Source organism: Urtica dioica, chromosome 5, assembly GCF_054948205.1.
Source record: "Urtica dioica subsp. dioica isolate 48M chromosome 5, U.dioica_male_clone48M_v1_H2, whole genome shotgun sequence".
Lineage (NCBI taxonomy): Eukaryota > Viridiplantae > Streptophyta > Magnoliopsida > Rosales > Urticaceae > Urtica > Urtica dioica.
In genome coordinates, this window is record NC_142760.1 from 16,774,048 (window position 1) to 16,797,525 (window position 23,478).

Sequence of the window (23,478 nt, forward strand, 5' to 3'; positions counted from 1 at the left end):
CCTCGCAGCACGTCTCTCTTTCTTTCCTCGGCACCTCGAGCAACCACGAAAGTTTCTATCACTAAATCACTCGAAAAGAAGGAATCAGTGAGTGGACACTTTTAAACACTACGACTTGAGAACGAGTCTCGAAGTCGCAGAGCTAAACGCTAGGTCAAGTGAGGACCTAGGTGCCAAAACAAGAAAAATCGAAAATAAAATAGAAAGAGAGAGAGAGAGGATTTCGGCCACCACAAGGTCTAGAGAGAGAAGCTCTCAATCTCTAACTTATGTGGAATGAATAGAATGAGAGGAATGAGGGTCCTATTTATAGGAGAAGGGTTGGCCTTGGAAAGAAGTAGTTTCCTCTTATTTTCCAAGCCTTTATGAGGAAATCTTATTTCCCCTTTTTTCCCTTGCTTTACACGTCCAACATGTGCTTCAATAAGCCTTGGATTTGTTTCCTCATTTAGTTTGTCTCTCTCTTTCCCTTGTGTTGGCCGAACTTATGCTTTCCTCATAGAGGAAATTTGTTTCCTCTTTTTCTTTTGGCAAGTATCTTGATACATTTATGCACAAAATAATTTCTCTTTCCATTGGGTATTTGGGCGCCCATTTCACATCTAGAAGGAGCTTCTAGAAGCTTCTTCATTTGTTCATGACAACATGTGAAAGGCCCATTAAGAATTTTCAATAAAATTCTTATGAAATGAAATTAATTCACAAGGCCCAATTAATCATATTATGGCCGAGTGACATTAAGTCATCAAATGAACTTGTCAAAATTTATTGACATCCATTTCATCCTTAGTCTCAAAAGACAAAAATACCCTTTTAACTATTTTCGTTCTTGTTTTGGCTTAGCTTCCAGTTTAACTATTCCTATCGATGTGATTCGTGACAGTGACCTCATGGACCCAAATGAACAAAGCTTTAGCTAAACACTTGGACTCAAAAGTTCACAAACCTTTTCCAAGTTTAGCTTAATGCCAACTGACTCCACTAAAGAGCTGACACTGAAAATCTCTCGGTTCAAATGAATTTATTTTCTACTCAAGAATTCGACCTAATTATGATGAGCGGATCCACTGAATATTATCTATGTTTACCCTTCATGAATGTCATCAGCTAGTCGGGATTTACTAAATTACCATTTTACCCTTCTAGCTGTTATTTCCTCAACTCCTTTGTCGCTTGTGAATAAGTTAGAAACAATGTATTGACGAGGAGCTAACAAGTCACATTGTTTCATCCAAAAGAGTCAAGACTCAATTTGGACACTGGCCAGTTCATTTATTCACACTCCAAGGAACAAAGCATGAGGTGACATACATTGCATTTCAGCAATCTTGTACATGAATTCCATATCTATGAGAACTTCACAAAGTTACTCATGACATACTCACAACTTAGTATTTCACCAATAGGCCCTGTTCGGAATGACATAGTGAGTCCGAACTCTGACTTTCTCAAATGAGAATACTAAGGTGTGAAATGGCATGTCTCATTTCAGGATTAAGGTAAGCATGATGCAATTCATACATAGTGACTTCGAGACATAAGAGGTTAAATGGTTTGTTCTTATCTTGTCTCTAGAAGTGCACTGGTCAATTCAGTACCTTCGGAAGATACCTAGAAGAACTATAGAGTTCCTAACTCTCAATGCCTCATAACCAGACATCATAGATTCTTCTAACAATCATACTGAGGTCAATAGTCCTTTGACCCTAAGATTGCGAATATATCGTTTTAAGCAAACTACGAAGAGTTTGTTCATGCAAATCTACATTTGTCTCTTCGTAAGTTGTTAAGTTTGTTTATGGACTAAAAGACTATGGTTTTATCATAAAGCTTCAGACAAGGAAGATTGAATGAACGTTTCAACTTTATTAATGAATAGATAGGCAATTACAAGCAAGAGTCTTCGTAAGACTATATGACATCAAATGTACATAAATAGACACTACTACTCTTCTTGTGGGCACCATTGACAACACTGTCGCCGGCCCAAAGAGCCTCGGCCATTGGCCGGCCCAAGGGCCAGTCTCGGCCAATGGCCGACTCAAGCTACTCCCGGCCATTGGCCGGCCCTAGGGCCAGCCTCGGCCAATGGCCGGCCCAAAGAGCCTCGGCCATTGGCCGGCCCAAGGGCCAGTCTCGGCCAATGGCCGACTCAAGCTACTCCCGGCCATTGGCCGGCCCTAGGGCCAGCCTCGGCCAATGGCCGGCCCAAAGAGCCTCGGCCATTGGCCGGCCCAAGGGCCAGTCTCGGCCAATGGCCGACTCAAGCTACTCCCGGCCATTGGCCGGCCCTAGGGCCAGCCTCGGCCAATGGCCGGCCCAAAGAGCCTCGGCCATTGGCCGGCCCAAGGGCCAGTCTCGGCCAATGGCTGAGCCAAGACATTCTCGGCCAAGGGGTTGCCCATAACACCCCTTGGTCGCCTATAAATACCAAGGCACCCCCTTTGGTCCAGGTAATCCATTCTTGAGCACTGAAACGCTGCCGAACTCGTACCTCGCTCGTTTCTCTCAAGCTTTGGCCTCTAAACACCCCTAAAACCTCTATACTCCACCTCAATCACACTAATGTTGAGCGTCGGAGAGGTAAACAGGGGCACCCCCCCTGTTTCCCCTTTGTAGTTCACGCCTTCTTTGCTTGCTTTTCAGGTATCAAGACGAGGTGAGCTTCACCCACAGCTAAGGGACGACCCGGGACACCGGGTCCGACACGCTCGAGTCAAGACGAGACCACTTGGTCCGGCCTTGGGTCTAACCGTCTTTGGCTCCTAAATAGTTGTCCGAAAAACAGCGACAACAATTCGTTTCATTAAATCTTGGTGATATTCCACTTTAATCCCAAGACTGAACCTCTTGAAGTTATTAGAATTATATTTACTAGATCATTTAGATAAAGTGTCCATTTATATAACTAGTACGCATAGTCTACCCTCCAGATTTAGCTCGTGACACGAAAGGGTCAAACATACTGTTATACCCTCGAGTCACTTATGAGCACTCAGTTCGACTGATTCCACAACGAAAGATTCATTTGACACTTATAGTGCAACAGTGCGCACAATCTAACGGTTTTTGGAATCGACTATCAGGTGAGCAAACATTGAATCTCTTTATTAAGAGTTGGATTCCACTTTTTATGTTTCTCTTCTGTCACTGATTATACCCGGTCTTCCAAAATATAAGTATATAAGCATTGTAGCTGTGATAAAATGAATTAAAGAGCCGAGTATATAACACTGACTTCCATCGTAGCGGTCATTTAAACGATGTACTTAATCGCAACATGTCCAAATCATGTACATACCAACTGTATAGAATACTCTCATTTAGTGAAAACCTATCCATTGGCGAACCGCATATGTGATCTCAAATCTAGCTACCCAGTGATTGATTGATCACTGACCAGTTTAAGCACTCCACTCGAGACTTATATCTCTCATATCAAATGTATATATATAATCTCAATTAATCCAGAAGACTTAGGGTTTGACGAATGTTGTTATACAATATCATGCATTAACCCATCTATTCTAGTATTGATTATGTTTTTATCTTATTCAATTGGAGATCTAACATAATTACAATAATACCATTTAGAGGGAATTATCATAATACCCTTATGTCTTTATCTCATTTAGTTGGCAATCTAACGTAATTACAATAATACCCTTTAGAAGGAATTACCATAAAACCCTTCTTTGGGCAAGATTCCTAACACGTGGAAGATTTTTATTCAATTTCCAAGTTGTACCAAGACCAACTTCCAACTCCTCCCGAGCCGAGTCCACCCCGAAACTTTTGAACAAGTAGAGAAATGTATCATGAAATTAGGTGTTTTGTAAGATGTGGGAGTTCATCTCCAAGATTGTCACCACATACCTCAGGCTTTGGAGACATATCTGAACATGACAAGATAACGCTATTCATGTAAACTTGGAGAACATGGCTATTAAGCCTATTCATGATTAAGCCTAAATTTGAATTATGATTAATAAAGATGTAAGAGCACTTTTTCCTATACCGAAATTTATTCCATTGGGTTTGCTTGGAGAGGTTTTAACGAGGCTATTTTCAAAAAATTCTCACCCATTTCCTTACTTTACATATAAGCGGATTGTTTTAATATTTTAATCTCTTTCTTCTCCTATTTAAAATTGATTTTTCCACTTTTTTTAGTTATAAAAAATTAACGAAATTAATTATTTTCAATAAACTTAATGGAAATACGACTTCCGTTAAATTTGAAATTTGATTTTTTTAGCAATAATGAAAATTTATATTTCTATTAAGCATTGGAAAATGAGCTAACGGAAACGGTTTTTCCGTTAGCTTTGAATGCCCAATATTAGCTGCACCATTTGCGACGAGACTGGTTCCAGCTCCATCAACGGAGGTGTGAGGCTCGCGCCCCATCGCCGATCACAATCAAGCAAACCGTTTAACAAACAAGGCTATGTGTTTTACGAGTGAGGGTGCAATCGTCAAATCACAATCAAGCAGATAAGAAGAGAGCTAGCGCGAGTTGGGACTGGCCAACCTTGCGCGACAAAACCTCCTAGAACTGCCACGCTGCCGCATTTCAACTCGATCAAAAAGCGCGTGTCACCCACTTCAAGCCAACATTGACTACAAAAGTTACAACACTCAATTTCCTAACAAAATTCTAAATAAAATATTAACTCGCGTGAGCAAAACAAAAAGTGGATTACTGTTTTCGGTTTTTCTTCTATTTTTTTCCCCCAAAAAAAAATGTGGATTAGTTAACAAAGTATAAAATAAGTAAATCCTATGATTGATTTAAGAACTAACATAGCCCTCCCCTAGTGTTTCATCAATTTCTCAGGCCCCCCTCTCACACCAGACAACACGCAACAACTTCAATCTCTACTTTTGTAATTTAATCCTCTCTCTCTCTCTCTCTCTATAAAACACACCCAACCCAAACACCCAAAACTGAAAGATCTTCTCCTCCTTCGATTAAGCATACAATTTCTTAAAAACGACTAACATCCATCTGTCTCTCTCTCTCTCTCTCTCTCTCTCTCTCTCTCTCTCTCTCTCTCTTAAACACACCCAAACATTTGCTTCTTTTTTTTCTTCTTCTTCTTCAAACAAGGAAACTATTAAAAACGAGTAAAACACAAGCTCTCACTCTCCGTCAAAAAGAAAGAAAGAAAGAATGCAAGCGATGAACAACGCGCAATCACAATCACCGCCACAGAACCAGCAAATCACACTGCAAGAGCTGCAGCAGCACTTCATGGAGCCCCAATCGGGGTCCCACGACGACTTCCTCGAGCAGATGCTCTCCTCCCTCGCCCCTCCCCCACCTCCCCCCTACGACCACGACCACCACCACGACCAAGAAAACGCCTTCCACAACGACCAGCTATCCCTCGCCTCCAAATTCCGGTCTCACCACATCGCCCCCAAACCCCCTCTCCTTCTCCACCCCCACCACCACCTCCTCGATCCCTCCCCTTTCAAGTCCCCCGTAAGTTCTTCTCTTTCTACAAAATTCAGAATCACAACAAACGACATTATTATTTATTGGATCATTTCTTTTATAATTTCAGGGGGGTAGTGACAACGGACTCTACAATGGTAATGGCTTCGGTTCCGGATCTTTGCCTTCCCCCAACAACAACAACCAGTTTCACCATCCTCCTCCGGTACGCGATTTTTACACCTTTTTTAATATGATTTTTATTATTTATTTGTTATTGAAATTTCATTTTTTTGGTTCAAGGCTCATCAGACTTTCGGCGGTGGGGTATCGGCGGCGATTAACCAGACTCCGGCGCCGAGTGGCTCATCCGGCGGAGGTCAGGCGGTTCAAGCGAGGCCTAGGGTCAGAGCGAGAAGAGGCCAAGCCACGGATCCGCATAGCATTGCTGAGCGAGTATGTTTTTTTTCTTTTTCATCTTGTGCTTGGCTGCGTAGAGAAAGTGGGGGTTCAGATGTGAGAGAGAGAATATTCGTTTAAGTTTTTTTTTTCTTGGTCAATTAATGCATGTGTTTTTGGGCCATTATTGAAGCGTTTTTTTTCTTTTACTTCATTTCTCGGATGCTAAATGGGAACAAAATATTGTTGGATTTTATAATATATTATTAATGATTATGTGCTGATATTTTGGAATTCTTTTGTTTGTCATTTTGGTCGCAGTTACGGAGAGAGAGAATCGCAGAGAGAATGAAAGCCCTACAAGAACTTGTTCCTAATGCCAACAAGGTCAATCCAAAATCTGACTCGTTTATGTTTCCTTGAGAAAATTTGTTTACTTGACGTTCGATAAATGGAAAAATTAGAATAGTTACTTGTTTTTATATATTTGTAATTAAGCAAACATTAAATTGCCCTATGGCAGACAGAACATAATTTAAATTTGATTTGAATCTTTCTCTGTGATTTTCCATCAATATTTTATTTTAGATTAGATAGTCAAATTATATGAATAGCCGACGACAATTTATTTTCGGATTGTAATTGCCGATGTTTTGAGGGTGCCTTTTGTTATTGCGGTATTTTCTTGCTTATCTGTATTCTGTATCTGCGTGAATGACGGGGATAATGACAGCATGATGTCGTCACTCGGACACGTGTCATTCCGATGCTTCGCTTTTGTTTTAATCAGAAGAAGACACCATCGTCTTAGCTATAGGATTTCGCTCTCTGAGAATTATCTTCTGTCTTTTTCTTTTTCTTTTTTTAATAAATATAAAATTTATTTTCTGTCCATCATAGTTGTATTTATTCTGAAAATGTTTTTTTTTTCTTTTAAAACAATGGTCCCGAAACCGTACTTCTTGTAACATAACATGCTACATGTGTTCCTGGCTATTTTGATCTTTTTAAATAGGAATAAAAAAGTTTTATAAAATAGAGAAAGTTGGTATAATATTATTTTACTGGTGATCGGAGGTTTGACATTTTAGCTTTAATTTTTTGCAGACAGATAAAGCCTCAATGTTGGACGAGATCATCGACTATGTTAAATTTCTCCAACTCCAAGTCAAGGTAAAGTAAAAGCTTCTGGCAAAATCACACTAAATATTTAAATACATATAATAAATGTGTACATATGTAAGTGCTAACCGTATTACTTTTTTCTGCTTGTTTGTTATATAACTGTATTATTGAAAAAGTAGTGTTAATAAAATAAGTTAAAAAAGGGATTAATATGACTTTTTTTTTATTAAAAGAGTAAATATACAATTGCTTAGTGTATCATAGATATAATGTATATTAATATAGGAATATTAATTTCTTTTTATCATTTTATTTTGTGGGTTGGATAGGTTCTGAGTATGAGTAGGCTGGGCGGGGCAGCAACTGTAGCTCCTCCTCATGTTGCAGATATATCCTCTGAGGTAATTATCACAAATTTTGAGCTTAATTTATCTCAATTATGATAAAAATAATATGTGCAACAATTTAAGAAACTACTACGAAAGAAAACTTGGATTTGTCTTTATTTTTATATTAAAGGGCCTAATTTTCTTTACTTTAAATATTCAGTTTATCCATAAAGTAAATACTAAATAGTGTATAAAGTAAAAAGGAAAAGCCACATTATGAGATTTAGAAAGATAGAAAATATAAAAGAATATTTTTTTTCATTATTAGGCTGAAGACAAGCCCGCCAAAAGACAGTTCATCCCCTTCGATTTAACTAACCAACTGAAACCTCACCAAAAAGCAAACAAAACCCAACCACTAATCAAAAATCCAAAATGACACAGAACTGTTATCAACAGAACTAAGCCAAACGACAAGAATATTATTTTTTTTAAAGGACAAAAAGAAATCAAGCACGCGTGTCCACTTTTCCAGATTCCCATCTTATTTCTTTTCCCATTTCTCCATTTTTCTTTTCTTTTTCTTTTCATTTGAAACCAAATAAAAGTCAAAAGTCATTTCAGAAGTAGTCTTTGATCCTAAAACTGTAGGTTGAAATTTAGTGCACTATGGAACTATTTCTGTACATGGAAATAATGTTGTGTCGATATATTACTTAGCTTAATTAAGTTTTTCCTAGTTTAAAAAATATGTGTATGACTAAATTTTTTTGTATGTTTTATTTCGTTTCCCTTTCCTTCTCTTCTCGTTTGGCTTTTCTCCATTTTTCTTTTCTTTTCCCTTTCATTGAAACCAAATAAAAGTCAAAAGTGTTTCCAAAATTAAGACACTATTTTTTATAACAAATTTTTGATGTATATAAATTTGAGAGGCACCCCTTTGATAGAATTGCGATGTAACAGGCCGGCGGAGAGTGTGTCCAAACCAACGGCGGGGCCCACAAGAGGTCGAGTTCGAACGGTGGCAACGTTGACCCAATGACAGTGACGGAGCACCAAGTGGCGAAGCTGATGGAGGAGGACATGGGGTCGGCAATGCAGTATCTCCAGGGCAAGGGCCTATGCCTCATGCCCATATCCCTCGCCACCGCCATTTCCACCGCCACTTGTCAGTCCAGGAACCCCTTGATCACAAATGCCAACCCCGACGGGCCCACCTCCCCAAACTTGTCCGTCCTCACTGTCTCCGACGGCAAGGACGCCGCCTCGGTTTCCAAGCCTTGATTGGTCGTTTCGTTCAGAATGTCGTATTATTATTGTTATTGCACTGTCAATACTCGGAAGTCTACTAAAATAAGGCATCATGAAGAGAGTGGCTTATTTGCATAGATTTTGGTAAATCTAATCCCCTTAGAAAAACCATCAACTGCCTAAGCCACGGAACGAATGCTTTTTTTTTTTTTTTTTTTTCGGAGGGGTTTGTTTAATTGTGTTTCTAATTTCCGACCCGGCTATGTAATTTTCTAAATTGGAAGCGCGTTTTCTTACTTTTTGTATTATTCAATGTTTCAGGATTGATTTTTGTTATAATGAAAGGCAATCACGCAATTAATATGGTTACTTTCTTACTCTCTACTTTTCCTTACCCTGTATCTCGACAGAGTGGTTTAATTGATATTTTGCTTTATCTATGTATAATATAAGAGGAAATGATAGGCCTTGTCTAGTTGGTTCTTTGAAAAATTCGAAGCATGAGAAGAGATAAGAAAAGGGTTATTGGAAAAGACAGCAATCATATGCAATGTTGGGAATGGGATTGGTAGGAAGTCAACGACATGTCGCATTCTTATTTGTTTCATTCTTGATACTAGGTGAATATTATTAGGTGAGACATCGAACTAGTTGTAGTTCTTATATTCCTTTTTCACGTCCGTGTCTTTATAAAAATATATGTTAACCTGTAAAATTAGTACAACAATATCTTACGAAAATACACAAGCTCCGAGTACGGAGACTCCGAGTACTGATATGATTTAGGCAAGACTTTCTCTTTATATCCACGAATCTAATACAAGAGAGCGGTGTTTCCCAGAGGTTCTAAATAGAAGAAAACAAGAAAAGAATCTAAAAGTCTCTGTCCCTTCAGGATTTTTGCAAGCTCTTATTTATACCTGTCTGGGGTTGTTTCCTCCATCACATGGTCGTGGGCTCTGACAGTTATTCTAGTGAACGTGGGGTGATCGATCCCACGTTCTAGACGGTTTTTGGGTAACTGCCGCTTTCCTCTCGCAAAGACGGACGGTTACTACTTTTTGTTTGATTTTGGAACTGTTGAGGTGTGCGTTTTAGGAATTTGAAACATGTTTTCTTTTAGTTTGACTAGTCTTTGACCTACGGTCTTCTCTTCTCTCCGAAGTTCTGATCGGTAGGTTTCGTTCTTATCTTATGAACGGATCGTTCCTTTTCACTTGGCTAACTCTTAGGTCCATTTTACCTGAGTTTGGTGCTGGATTTTACATGCTGCTCGGGATACCGACTGCTATGCTCGGTATTAGACCAAATTATCTAGTAACAGCAGCCCTCCAGTTACTTAGTATTTTAAGCAAAAATGGTACGGAACTATTTCGGCGAATTAAGAGGCCGTGTTCATCTTTGCTTGTCTTTATGCGTTCCGAGTACAAACCATACGTTCTTCTTTTTGTTCGAGGCGTCGAACGAAGTCGTTCGGCTTGATTGTTTTGAATCGTTGCGCTGCTTCGCTTTGACGGCCAGATTCGAGTGGCTTCTTGGACACGTTTAATCTGAGCCGTTCATGCTGTCTTTATATAAGGCTTTTCCGAGTTTTTGGATTCATTCCGCATTTTCTTCTAAATCTTTCTCTCGGCACGTTCTCGGCTTGATCTGCCTACTCGAACCGTGCTCCCAGCTCCATCGTCTGTTATCTGGACCTGTCTGCCTTCAGCCTTTCGGGTAAGATTTTTCGCTATTAATCTGATACTTTGTTGGAATTGATCTAGGGTTTAAGAAAAAGTTTAACGCTTCGCAAAGCGGCGGAATTTTAAAAAATTTCTTTTCAAGTAAAAACAATTTTTACTAACCTAGACAAAGAGCAAGTACATGTAATTAATAACTATTATGAGTATAGAAGTTTACTAACCTTTCTTGAATCTTGAACTTTGAGAAGCTTTTGGAAAGTTTGCAACGCTCGTCTCCCCTCGCAGCACGTCTCTCTTTCTTTCCTCGGCACCTCGAGCAACCACGAAAGTTTCTATCACTAAATCACTCGAAATAAAGGAATTAGTGAGTGGGCACTTTTAAACACTACGACTTAAGAACGAGTCTTGAAGTCGCAGAGCTAAACACTAGGTCAAATGAGGTCCTAGGTGCCAAAACGAAAAATCGAAAATAAACTAGAGAGAGAGAGGAAGAGCCGGCCACAAGTTCTAGAGAGAGAGACTCTCAATCTCTAACTTATGTGGAATGAATAGAATGAGAGGAATGAGGGTCCTATTTATAGGAGAAGGGTTGGCCTTGGAAAGAAGTAGTTTCCTCTTATTTTCCAAGCCTTAATGAGCAATCTTTTATTGCCCATTCCTATCCAAGATAGGCGCCCACCTCAAGCAAATCCACAAGGGATTAGTTTCCTCTTTTGTTCTCTCTTGGTTGCCTTGGCCGAAATTCATTATACAAGTATAGGAAATTTGTTTCCTCTTTTTCTTTTGGCAAGTATCTTGATACATTTATGCACAAAATATTCTCTCTTCCTATGGGTATGTTGGGCGCCCAAATGGTCTCTAGAAGGAGCTTCTAGAAGCTTCTTCATTTGTTAATGATAACATGAGAAAGGCCCATTAAGAATTTTCAATAAAATTCTTATGAAATGAAATTAATTCACAAGGCCCAATGATCAAGTCATGGCCGGGTGACATTAAGTCATCAAATGAACTTGTCAAAAAAATTTATTGACATTCATTTCATCCTTTGTCTCAAAAGACAAAAATACCCTTTTGACTATTTTCGTTTTTGTTTTGACTTAGCTTCCAGTTTAACTATTCCTAATCGATGTGATTCGTGACAGTGACCTCATGGACCCAAATGAACAAAGCTTGAGCTAAACACTTGGACTCAAATGTTCACAAACCTTCTCCAAGTTTAGCTTAATGCCAACTGACTCCACTTAAGAGTTGACACTGAAAATCTCTCGGTTCAAATGAATATATTTTCTACTCAAGAATTCAACCTAATTATGATGAGCGGATCCACTGAATATTATCTATGTTTACCCTTCATGAATGTCATCAGCTAGTCGGGATTTACTAAATTACCATTTTACCCTTCTAGCTGTTTTTTCCTCAACTCCTTTGTCGCTTGTGAATAAGTTAGAAACAATGTATTGACGAGGAGCTAACAAGTCACATTGTTTCATCCAAAAGAGTCAGGACTCAATTTGGACACTGGCCAGTTCATTTATTCACACTCCAAGGAACAAAGCATGAGGTGACATACATTGCATTTCAGCAATCTTGTACATGAATTCCATATCTATGAGAACGTCACAAAGTTACTCATGACATTCTTACAACTTAGTACTTCACCAATAGGCCCTGTTCGGAATCACATAGTGAGTCCGAACTCTGACTTTCTCAAATGAGAATACGTAAGCTGTGAAATGGCATGTCTCATTTCAGGATGAAGGTAAGCATGATGCAATTCATACATAAGAGGTTAAATGGTTTGTGCTTATCTTGTCTCTAGAAGTGCACTGGTCAATTCAGTACCTTCGGAAGATACCTAGAAGTACTATAGAGTCTCCAACTCTCAATGCCTCATAACCAGACATCATAGATTCTTCTAACAATCGTACTGAGGTCAATAGTCCTTTGACCCTAAGATTGCGAATATATCGTTTTAAGCAAACTACGAAGAGTTTGTTCATGCAAATCTACATTTGTCTCTTCGTAAGTTGTTTAGTTTGTTTATGGACTAAAGACTAAGGTTTTATCATAAAGCTTCAAACAAGGAAGATTGAATGAACGTTTCAACTTTTTATTAATGAATAAGCAATTACAAGCAAGAGTCTTCATGAGACTTTATTACATCAAATGTACAATATAAAGATTACAACTCTTCTTGTGGGCACCATTGACAACATACTTTTCCATGTCTACGGTTGTTACTCTGCGATCTCCCTTTCTCCTCATATTATTTCTCGTATTCGGACCCTTCGGACTTTGGGGATCATAGTTTCTAAACTTCCTTAGGGACATGGGTGGACTTGCACGTCCTGACCTGAGTTACGACCCCTGTGTTGTTCGGCGATCGGAGCCTGACCCCGATAATGTTATCTGAATGGATGGGACCACATTTCCCTTCCTCAGAAGTCATGTTTGGTATCATATCCCAGAGATCGAATGGGATCGTCCCGTAATTGCTTACGAGGAATCATGTGTGTATCCTATTCTCGAGTCCGAGGGGGTTGATAACGAAGAAAGGATTTTTGACTCGTCTTCCCTGTCGTGTAGGGAGACCATGGTCTTGGAGGTATCGTCGTCGTCTGCTTCTTCGAGGGGAAGCGAGTCGGAGTCCCGTGACACGATGAGCCCTTCTCTTTCGCAAGACCAAGAAGAGGGGTATTCTCAAGGTACTCCAGGTCCGAGCGGGTGGACTCTTGGGGTCGATCTCCCGGAGGAAGAGGATGAGGCCTTGGTTTTTGAACGGAAAGAAGGCCAGTTTTCGGCCAAAATTTAGACCTCTCGGGTTACCGAGAAATATATACAAGACCTGAGGGAGGAATTTGAGATCGCAGAAGGGATCATCATCTCGGGACCTTTAGAAAATGAGAGGGCTGATCAGCCTCCTGCCGGGAAGATAGCGTTCAATAAGGCTATCTTGAATGTGATCGGAGGATTGCCGATGCAGCCTCTCATATCTTAGTTTGTTTCTGACCTGGGTTGTTCTCCTACTCAGCTCGTCCCCAATGTGTATTAAATTTTTTTTGGGATGGCTGTGCTATGGGCGAAAGTTTATGATCGCCCCGTCACTTAACAGGATTTTTCGCAATATTATTCGCTTAAGTCGGCTCCGGGGCAACACGGTTATTATTATGCTCGGGCCCATGACGATCAGTCTAGAGTGGTTACTCGTCTTCCTTCCAGCAAGAAAAATTGGAAGGATTATTTCTTTTGGGTTGAGGGGAACGCCTTCTACGATAGATGCCCCATAAGAGCTTCGTTCTCGGAACTCGGTGTGACTCTGGTTCAAAATTCTTGTTTGATAAGTCGGACCAGATTTTTTATTCTGGTTTCCTCATATATTCTATGTTTGATTCCAGGTTCCCTTCCACAGTATCCCGAGGACGAGCGGCCACTCCACTCTGAGATCTTTGACATTTCGGAGGCTGATCGGTCGACGTTTGTGTTGTCGGACCCAGACTTACTTGATCAATACTATTATTATCCATACTCGAGTGAGCACTTTATTTATTTCTCATCAAGTCATATACGATCTAGTCTTTTCTTGTTTTCACTTCTTGTTTTCTTAACAGAGATCGCACAGATGGCGAAGAAAAGAGCTACTCCAGACCAAGTCCCTCCTAACCCAAAACGTGCTAGGGCTTCCAAGGCCTACGCTGCGAGTAAGCGGGTGACTCCGTCTTCTTCAAAGGTCTCAGAACCTCCGAGCTCTTCCCCGGGAAAAAATCTGATTGGGCCTTCTTCTGCTCCTGACCACTTGAATCCGATCGTAAATTTTCTTCATGAGCATCTCCCTGCCGAAAAGGTCCAGGCGATCCTGGAGTCTGAACCTTTAGAGAGGCTTAACTAAGTTACCGACTCTGTGGTTTCGGTGCGTTCTTATTTATCTAGTCGGTATCTCTTTTCTTTCTTTTTATTGTGTTTGGAGCTGACTATCTTTGATCATCACAGAGCTTCGTTGGTGTGGTCGGCCTCGTCGGATTGCTAGATTCCGAGCCCACATCTCTGAGGCAACGGACCGATCGCTTTCTTAAGGAGAGGAACGCGTCTAGGGACGAGGTGGCGAAGGTTCGGTCAGAGCTCGCGCAGAAATTCCAAGCAGATCTTGAGGCTACTCGCTTGGCGGCGGTGGAAGAGTACAAGGCTTCCGAGGATTATCGCAACATGCGCGGTGGAAGAGTACAAGGCTTCCGAAGAATCCTACTCTGGATACTACGGATCTTGATGAGGATTTGGAGTCAAGAGCTAGCGACGACTTGGATGGAGGAGGCGACCAGGAGTAGAGTTATATTTCCTTTTTTATTATTATTTTGTTAACCCGTTCGGGTTTTGAACAATTGATCCGTGGTCGGATCCTTTTTTAGTATGTAATTTTCTCCCTCTTGGGCTTTGAACAATTGATCCGTGGTCGGATCTTTTATTATGTAAATAACTTTTTTTCCTAGGTTTTACTATAATTCTTTTGTGGTCGGAGTTAATTTATCTGTGTTTCTGAATTTTGCAAAATAAAGTATAACTAAATAGTAAGTATCTAAAACAATAGTTTACCAGTTTGAGTTTTATTAGCTAAAGAAGAATGAAGAATTTACTTAAGAAACTGTTTGCTAGCTTTCCTGCCGCCTAGTTTATTTTGCCGAAATTGCATAAAAACTATGATTCTAAGCACCGAGCAAAACCGCTATGAGTAAAAAAAAAGTATAATTACTTTTGAAAATCACAAGTACTTGAGACCAAGCCGCTTTTTGAATGTAAACACAACACATGCGACCAAGCCGCTTTTTGAATGTAAATACATACATGCGACCAAGCCGCTTTTTGAATTTTTAAAACATAAACGTTTAAACAAAGAATTGGCGAAGGTGCTTGGCATTCCAAGGGTTCTTCTCCATATCACCGCTCAACTGTTGTAATCGGTATGCCCCATTTCCGAAGTCTTCTCGGATAATGTAGGGTCCTTCCCAATTCGCGTTGAAGGCTCCTTCTTGGTGGATTTTGGTGTGGAGAAAAATTCATCTGAGGACTTTATCGCCAACTTTGAACGATCTTGGTCGGACTTTCCTGTTGAAATACCGAGTAACTTTTTGTTGGTTAGCAAGATTTCTTAATCTGGCTTTTTCTCTTTTTTCTTCTAGCAAGTCTAGACTAATTCTTAAAATTTCGTTGTTTACCTCTGTAGAGTAGTTTTCTCTTCTCACTGTTGGTATCATAACGTCGGTCGGGATAACCGCGTCGGAACCATATGCGAGAGAGAAAGGCGTTTCGCCAGTTGCGGAGTGCTCGGTGGTTCTTTATGACCAGAGGACTTCTTGGAGCATGTCCATCCACTCTGACTTCTGTTCGTCTAACTTTGTTTTTAGGCCGTGTTTTATGGTTTTGTTGATGGCCTTCACCAATCCGTTGGACTGTGGTCTGACTGGAGTAGAAAAAACTTTGTTAATGCCATACTTTTCACAAAAAAGTTTTGAAAGAATCGCAGTCAAATTGAGTTCCGTAGTCGGATACGATTTTGACTGGTATCCCAAACCGAGTGATAATATTTTTCCATACAAATTTCTCAATTGCATGAGCAGTTATTTTATTCAAGGGTTCGGCTTCGACCCATTTTGAAAAATAATCGATGGCTACTATTGCGTACCTGCATCCACCTCGGCCTGTTGGCAATGCTCCGATTAAATCTATTCCCCATTCTGCGAATGGAATCGGGCATGAGAGGGAGATGAGAGGATTAGGAGGGAGCCTCGGGATGTTAGAGAATTTTTGGCACTTGACGTATCTTTGTGTCATGTGTCGGGCGTCGGCTTTTAATGTCGGCCAGTAGAGTCCTTGCCGGATAATCTTCTGTGCTAATGCCTCGCATCCGATGTGACTTCCGCATATCCCTTCGTGGATTTCTTTGAGAGTGTATTCGGCTTCATCTTCGTCCAGACATTTGAGGAGAGCCTTGGAAAATCCTCTTTTGTAGAGATTTTGGCCTTCTAAGAAATACCGAGCAACTCTGAATTTCAAGCTTCTGGCCTCATTTTTATCCTTGGGCAGAGCTCCATGCTGCAAATATTCCTTAATCGGAGTTTGCCATGACTTTCGTTGGTCGACCTGAAACACGAGAGGGGTCTGCTCGATACTAGGCTGCCCAACTTTGATTACTGGGATTGACTCCGAGTCGGATCCTTGGGTGGCTAACTTCGCTAATGCATCGGCTTCTTCATTCATAGCTCTGGGGACTTGGGTGATTTCGCAGAGTTCGAATTCGTTTGCCAGATTTCTGGCTTTCTCGACATATAGCGACATTTTTTCGCCTTTTGCCTGAAATTCAAATTTCATTTGATTAACAATTAACTGGGAATCCGAATATACTTTGAGCTTTTTGATTTCTAAATCTTTTGCTATTTGAAGTCCATGTATCATAGCTTCGTACTCAGCTTCATTATTTGAAGCATTGAAATCGAATTTTAGAGCAAATTTTACCTTGTCTCCTTCTGGACTGGACAACAAAATCCCGACTCCGGACCCTTTTTCGTTGGCTGCTCCATCTACGTACATTTCCCAAATCGGGAAATCAATCGGTCTGTACATGAATTCTGCAATGAAGTCAGCTACTGCTTGTCCTTTGATTGCTGGTCGGGGGCTGAAGCGTATATCATATTGTGTCAACTCGATCGACCATTTCATTAATCTTCCGGACACATCGGGTTTTTGCAACACTTGGCGGAGCGGGAAATTGGTTAGGACCGTAATCGGATGTGCGAGGAAATAGTGTTTCAGCTTCCGGGATGCGGTGATGAGGGCGAAGGCCAGCTTTTCGAGTTCCGGGTATCTTCCTTCTGCCTCGTTGAGGCGTCACAAAGTATAATAAACCGGGACCTGGTGTTTTCCCTCGTTTTTGATTAATGCCGAGCTGACTGCGTGCTCCGATACGGCTAAGTAAATTTCCAGGGGCTCTCCTTCTTGTACTTTTCTTAAAGTGGGAGGCCATGCCAAGTGCTCCTTCAGAGACTCGAAACTTTCATTGCATTTCTTGGTCCATTAATATTCTTTAGAGCCTCTGAGCGCATTAAAGAAGTGAATGCTCCGATCAGTTGATCTTGAAATAAAACGGCTCAATGCAGCTATGCACCCTGTCAACTTCTGTACTTCTTTTATGTTTCGCGGCGGTGTCATGTTCATTAAGGCGGTGATCTTCTCTGGATTCACTTCGATGCCTCGTTCATGAACGATAAAACCTAAGAATCTTCCTCCAGAGACACCAAAAGTACATTTTAGAGGATTAAGTTTCATGCGATATTGTTTTAAAATTTCGAATGATTTTCTAAGATCATCCGTATGTTTGTTTATTTTTCGGCTTTTAACCAATAAATCATCAATGTATGCTTCCATCGTGATTCCGAGTAATTCAGCGAATATACGATTTACTAATCTCTGGTATGTTGCTCCCGCATTTTTTAATCCGAAAGGCATTACTGTGTAGCAGTATAGCCCTCGGTCAGTTATAAATGATGTGTGATCTTGGTCGGGACCATACATGGGGATTTGATTATATCCAGAGTAAGCATCCATGAAACTTAAAATTTCATGACCTGCTGTGGCGTCTACTAATTGATCTATTCTCGGCATTGGGAAACTATCCTTTGGGCAAGCCTTGTTTAGATCTGTAAAATCTACACAAGTTCTCCATTTCCCGTTAGGTTTCTTGACCAGGACGGGATTGGCTACCCATTTCGGATATTTAGTTTCTTTTATCGACCCGTTAGAGATTAGCTTGTCCACCTCTTCTTTTAAAGCTATATACCTCTCGGAGTTTAAGGCACTCCTCTTTTGTCTAATAGGTTTTTCCTTAGGATCTATATTTAACCTATGACATGCTACTTGAGGATCTATCCCTGTCATGTCGGACTGTGACAAGGCAAATACGTCTAAGCTTTTAGACAAAAGAGAAATTAAATTATTTTTGGTACCTGATTCAAGATATTTTCCAATCTTGAGCTTCTTCTCAGGTTGTTTCGGATCCGTAGTGATCTCCTCAACTTCATCTCCTAGGCCAATTTCTTCTCGACTTGGAAGGCGTGGGTCGAAGTCTGAGTCGATCATCATTACTTTGTGGACATCTTTGTCCTGACTCTCTTTGAGATAATTTGCATAACAGCTTCTTGCGATAGCCTGAGTTCCTACTACTTCACCTACTCCGTGCTTGGTAGGGAACTTCATCTTCAAATACTCCACCGATGCGATGGCTCCGAGGGATTGCAAAGTCGGCCTGCCAATGATCGCATTGAATGAAGATTTTCGTGGAACTACTACCCATGGAGTGTTAGTGGTTTTACTTCTTGGGTTCTCTCCCACAGTTATTGGGATTGAGATTATTCCCTTGGGTAGGATTGTGTTGGAATTGATCTAAGGTTTAAGAAAAAGATTAAACGCTTCGGGAAGCGGCGGAATTTTAAATAATTTCTTTTCAAGTAAAAACAGTTTTTACTAACCTAGACAAAGAAGCAAGTACATGTAATTAAAAATCAATATGAGCTAAGAGTTTACTAACCTTTCTTGAAGCTTGAACTTTGAAGAAGCTTTTGGAAAGTTCGCAACGCTCGTCTCCCCTCGCAGCACGTCTCTCTTTCTTTCCTCGGCACCTCGAGCAACCACGAAAGTTTCTATCACTAAATCACTCGAAAAGAAGGAATCAGTGAGTGGGCACTTTTAAACACTACGACTTAAGAACAAGTCTCGAAGTCACAGAGCTAAACACTAGGTCGAGTGAGGACCTAGGTGCCAAGACAAGAAAAAATCGAAAATAAACTAGAGAGAGAGAGAGAGGATTTTCGGCCACAATGTCTAGAGAGAGAGTCTCTCAATCTCTAACTTGTGTGGAATGAGAAAATGAAGGGAATTAGGGTCCTATTTATAGGAAAGGGGTTGGCCTTGGAAAGAAGTAGTTTCCTCTTATTTTCCAAGCCTTTATGAGCAATCTTTTATCACCCATTCCTATCAACATAGGCGCCCACCTCATTCAATCCACAAGGGATTAGTTTCCTCTTTTGTTTCCGTTCTTGGTTGCCTTGGCCGATTCTCCTTGTTTCCTCATAGAGGAAATTTGTTTCCTCTTTTTCTTTTGGCAAGTATCTTGATACATTTATGCACAAAATATTCTCTTTCTCTTGGGTATTTTGGGCGCCCATCTCTCATCTAGAAGGAGCTTCTAGAAGCTTCTTCATTTGTTCATGACAACATGAGAAAAGCCCATTAAGAATTTTCAATAAAATTCTTATGAAATGAAATTAATTCACAAGGCCCAATAATCAAGTCATGGCCGAGTGACATTAAGTCATCAAATGAACTTGTCAAAAAATTTATTGACATTCATTTCATCCTATGTCTCAAAAGACAAAAATACCCTTTTGATAATTTTCGTTCTTGTTTTGACTTAGCTTCCAGTTTAACTATTCCTATCGATGTGATTCGTGACAGTGACCTCATGGACCCAAATGAACAAAGCTTGAGCTAAACACTTGGACTCAAAAGTTCACAAACCTTTTCCAAGTTTAGCTTAATGCTAACTGACTCCACTAAAGAGCTGACACTGAAAATCTCTCGGTTCAAATGAATTTATTTTCTACTCAAGAATTTGACCTAATTATGATGAGCGGATCCACTGAATATTATCTATGTTTACCCTTCATGAATGTCATAAGCTAGTCGGGATTTACTAAATTACCATTTTACCCTTCTAGCTGTTATTTCCTCAACCCCTTTGTCGCTTGTGAATAAGTTAGAAACAATGTATTGACGAGGAGCTAACAAGTCACATTGTTTCATCCAAAAAGAGTCAGGACTCAATTTGGACACTGGCCAGTTCATTTATTCACACTCCAAGGAACAAAGCATGAGGTGACATACATTGCATTTCAGCAATCTTGTACATGAATTCCATATCTATGAGAACTTCACAAAGTTACTCATGACATTCTCACAACTTAGTACTTCACCAATAGGCCCTGTTCGGAATCACATAGTGAGTCCGAAGTCTGACTTTCTCAAATGAGAATACTAAGCTGTGAAATGGCATGTCTCATTTCAGGATTAAGGTAAGCATGATGCAATTCATACATAGTGACTTCGAGACATAAGAGGTTAAATGGTTTGTTCTTATCTTGTCTCTAGAAGTGCACTGGTCAATTCAGTACCTTCGAAAGATACCTAGAAGAACTATAGAGTCTCCAACTCTCAATGCCTCATAACCAGACATCATAGATTCTTCTAACAATCGTACTGAGGTCAATAGTCCTTTGACCCTAAGATTGCGAATATATCGTTTTAAGCAAACTACGAAGAGTTTATTCATGCAAATCTACATTTGTCTCTTCGTAAGTTGTTTAGTTTGTTTGTGGACTAAAAGACTATGGTTTTATCATAAAGCTTCAGACAAGGAAGATTGAATGAACGTTTCAACTTTTTATTAATGAATAAGCAATTACAAGCAAGAGTCTTCGTAAGACTATATTACATCAAATGTACACAAATAGACACTACTACTCTTCTTGTGGGCACCATTGACAACAAACTCCCACTTGACTCAAAGAAGATGTGAGTAGTCCTACATGCCTAATCCCTCTCGAAATTGGTCGAAGACCATGTTCGCTAGGGACTTGGTGAATGGATCTGCCAGAGATCTACTTCACCTCCACGTCTCCGCGTTGCGCGATCTCTCGAATCAAATGGTATTTCCTCTCAATATGTTTAGAGCGCTTATGGCTTCGAGGTTCCTTTGAGTTAGCGACAGCCCTACTATTATCACAATAACGGGTCATGGGCTCATCGACGTTTGGAAGAACTTCCAAATACTTAAGAAATTTTCTAAGCCATACATCCTCTTTGGATGCTTCACAAGGAGCCACGTATTCTGCTTCCATTGTAAGTCAGCAATGCAAGATTGCTTAATACTTCTCCGCACAACAGCTCCACCATTAAGGATGAACACAGATCCTGAAGTGGGTTTCCTGGAATCCTTATGCGCTTGAAAATCGGAGTCGGTATATCCGGTCATAGTCAGGTCAGTACATGAGTATGTAAGCATCAAGTTCCTAGTTCTTCGAAGATACTTAAGAGCATGCTTAACAGCAATCCAGTGCTCGGGTCCAGGGTTGGATTGGAAACGGCTAACTACGCCAACGGCGAAACAGATTTCAGGTCTAGTGCAAAGCATAGCATACATGAGGCTTCCTACGGCAGAGGCGTAAGGAATTTTCCTCATGTCTTCAATCTCTTGTGCAGTCTTGGGAGACTTGTCCTTAGAGAGTGAAACTCCATGCCTAAAGGGTGTTTGGCCCTTCTTGGAGTCTTGCATCGAGAAGCGATCCATGACCTTATCAATATAAGATCTTGAGAGAGCGACAGGGTCCGATTTTTCCTATCTCGAAAGATTTGGATCCCCAGAATGTACGCGGCTTCTCCTAGATCCTTCATATCGAATTGCTTTGCCAGCCAGACCTTAACCTCAGATAACTTACCCACGTCATTACCAATGAGTAGTATATCATTGACATATAGTACCAGAAACACAACTTTGCCTTCGTGTATTAACTCGTAAACACAAGGCTCATCTATTGACTGTTCAAAGCCGAAGCTCTTTACAGTTTCATCGAATCTGATATTCCATGACCTAGATGCTTGCTTTAATCCATAAATGGACTTAAGCAACTTACAAACCTTGGTATCTTGACCTTCTTCCACGAAACCGTCTGGTTGAGCCATATAAATGAGCTCGTCAAGATTGCCATTCAGAAAGTCTGTCTTAACATCCATTTGCCAGATCTTATAGTCGAGAGCTGTAGCTATGGATACGAGTATTCGGATGGACTTAAGCATCGCGACTAAAGAGAAGGTTTCTTCATAGTCAATCCCTTCTTGTTGGGTATAACCCTTCGCCACAAGTCGTTCTTTGAACGTCTCGACGTTCCCATCAGGACCCCTTTTCTTCTTGTATATCCACTTACACCCTACGGGTTTAATCCCTTCAGGAAGGTCTACAAGTTCCCAGACTTTGTTGACATACACCGAGTGCATTTCAACTTTCATGGCGTCAAGCCAAAGGTTTGATTCAGAACAAGCCATCGCTTGGCTATAGGAAACAGGATCATCCATGTCAGAGACGGCAACGAGAGAGTCTCCATAAGACATGTACCTGTCAGGCTTTTGAGTAGCCCTCCCACTACGTCAAAGTACTACTTGACGAGATTCTGATGAGTTAGGTTGTGTTTTAGTTGGGGTAAGAACAGTTCTTACAGATGAGGTAGAAGCTTCCTCACCCAACTTTTCTTCAAGCACAATTTTGCTTCTAGGTTTCGCATCCTTCATGAAGTCCTCCTCAAGGAAACGAGCATTCGTGCTAATGAAAGTCTTATCGTCCTTGGGACTATAGAAAATAAAACCTTTGGTTTCCTTTGGATATCCCACAAACAGGCACAATTCTGACCTACTAGCCAACTTGCTAGTCTTTTGCCTCAGCACGTGTGCAGGGCAACCCCAAATTTTGATGTGGCCCAAACTTACTTTACGGCCAGTCCATCTTTCATAAGGAGTGCCAGGAACCGTTTTAGACGGAACTTGGTTCAGAATGTAAGTGGCTGTTTCGAGGGCATATCCCCAAAAGGAAGGAGGGAGTGATGAGTAACTCATCATTGATCTAACCATCTCCATAAGAGTTCGGTTTCTTCTCTCTGACACTCCGTTTTGTTGAGGCGTGCCAGGTGCGGTAAGCTGAGAAGCGATACCTTCTTCTTTAAGAAAGTCATCGAACTCTCCTGACATATACTCACCACCTCGATCAGATCGAAGGGTTTTGATCACTTTGCCAGTTTGCTTTTCCACTAAAGCCCTAAAGACCTTAAATACGTTAAAGGTCTCGGATTTGTGTTTGAGCAAATAGACAAACCCATATCGTGAGTAATCATCGGTGAAGGTAACGAAGTATTCGTATCCTCCACGTGCCTGTTGGTTGAGTGGACCACATACATCAGAATGTACTAGTTCCAGCAACTCAGTGGTTCTTCGACCCTTATCGGAGAAAGGTCGCTTAGTCATTTTTCCTTCTATGCAGGATTCACAAGTAGGTAGTGAACCTATTGCAGAGGCTTGGAGTGGACCATCCCTCACAAGTCTCTTAAACCTATCTAGACTGATATGACCAAGTCTCAAGTGCCAGAGGTATGTTGATTTTGTT

At 40.6% G+C, this 23,478-nt stretch overlaps 1 protein-coding gene across 1 annotated transcript; it reads left to right on the forward strand.

Moving 5' to 3' along the window:
- Positions 1–4,792: 4,792 nt before the first annotated feature.
- LOC149397567 (bHLH transcription factor RHL1-like) lies at positions 4,793–8,916 on the forward strand. Its single transcript, XM_089615526.1, has 7 exons — positions 4,793–5,491; positions 5,574–5,669; positions 5,747–5,899; positions 6,164–6,229; positions 6,950–7,015; positions 7,297–7,368; positions 8,260–8,916. Exons 1-7 carry the CDS (start codon positions 5,177–5,179, stop codon positions 8,578–8,580), a joined length of 1,089 nt encoding a protein of 362 aa, XP_089471652.1. The 5' UTR covers positions 4,793–5,176; the 3' UTR covers positions 8,581–8,916.
- Positions 8,917–23,478: the final 14,562 nt, after the last annotated feature.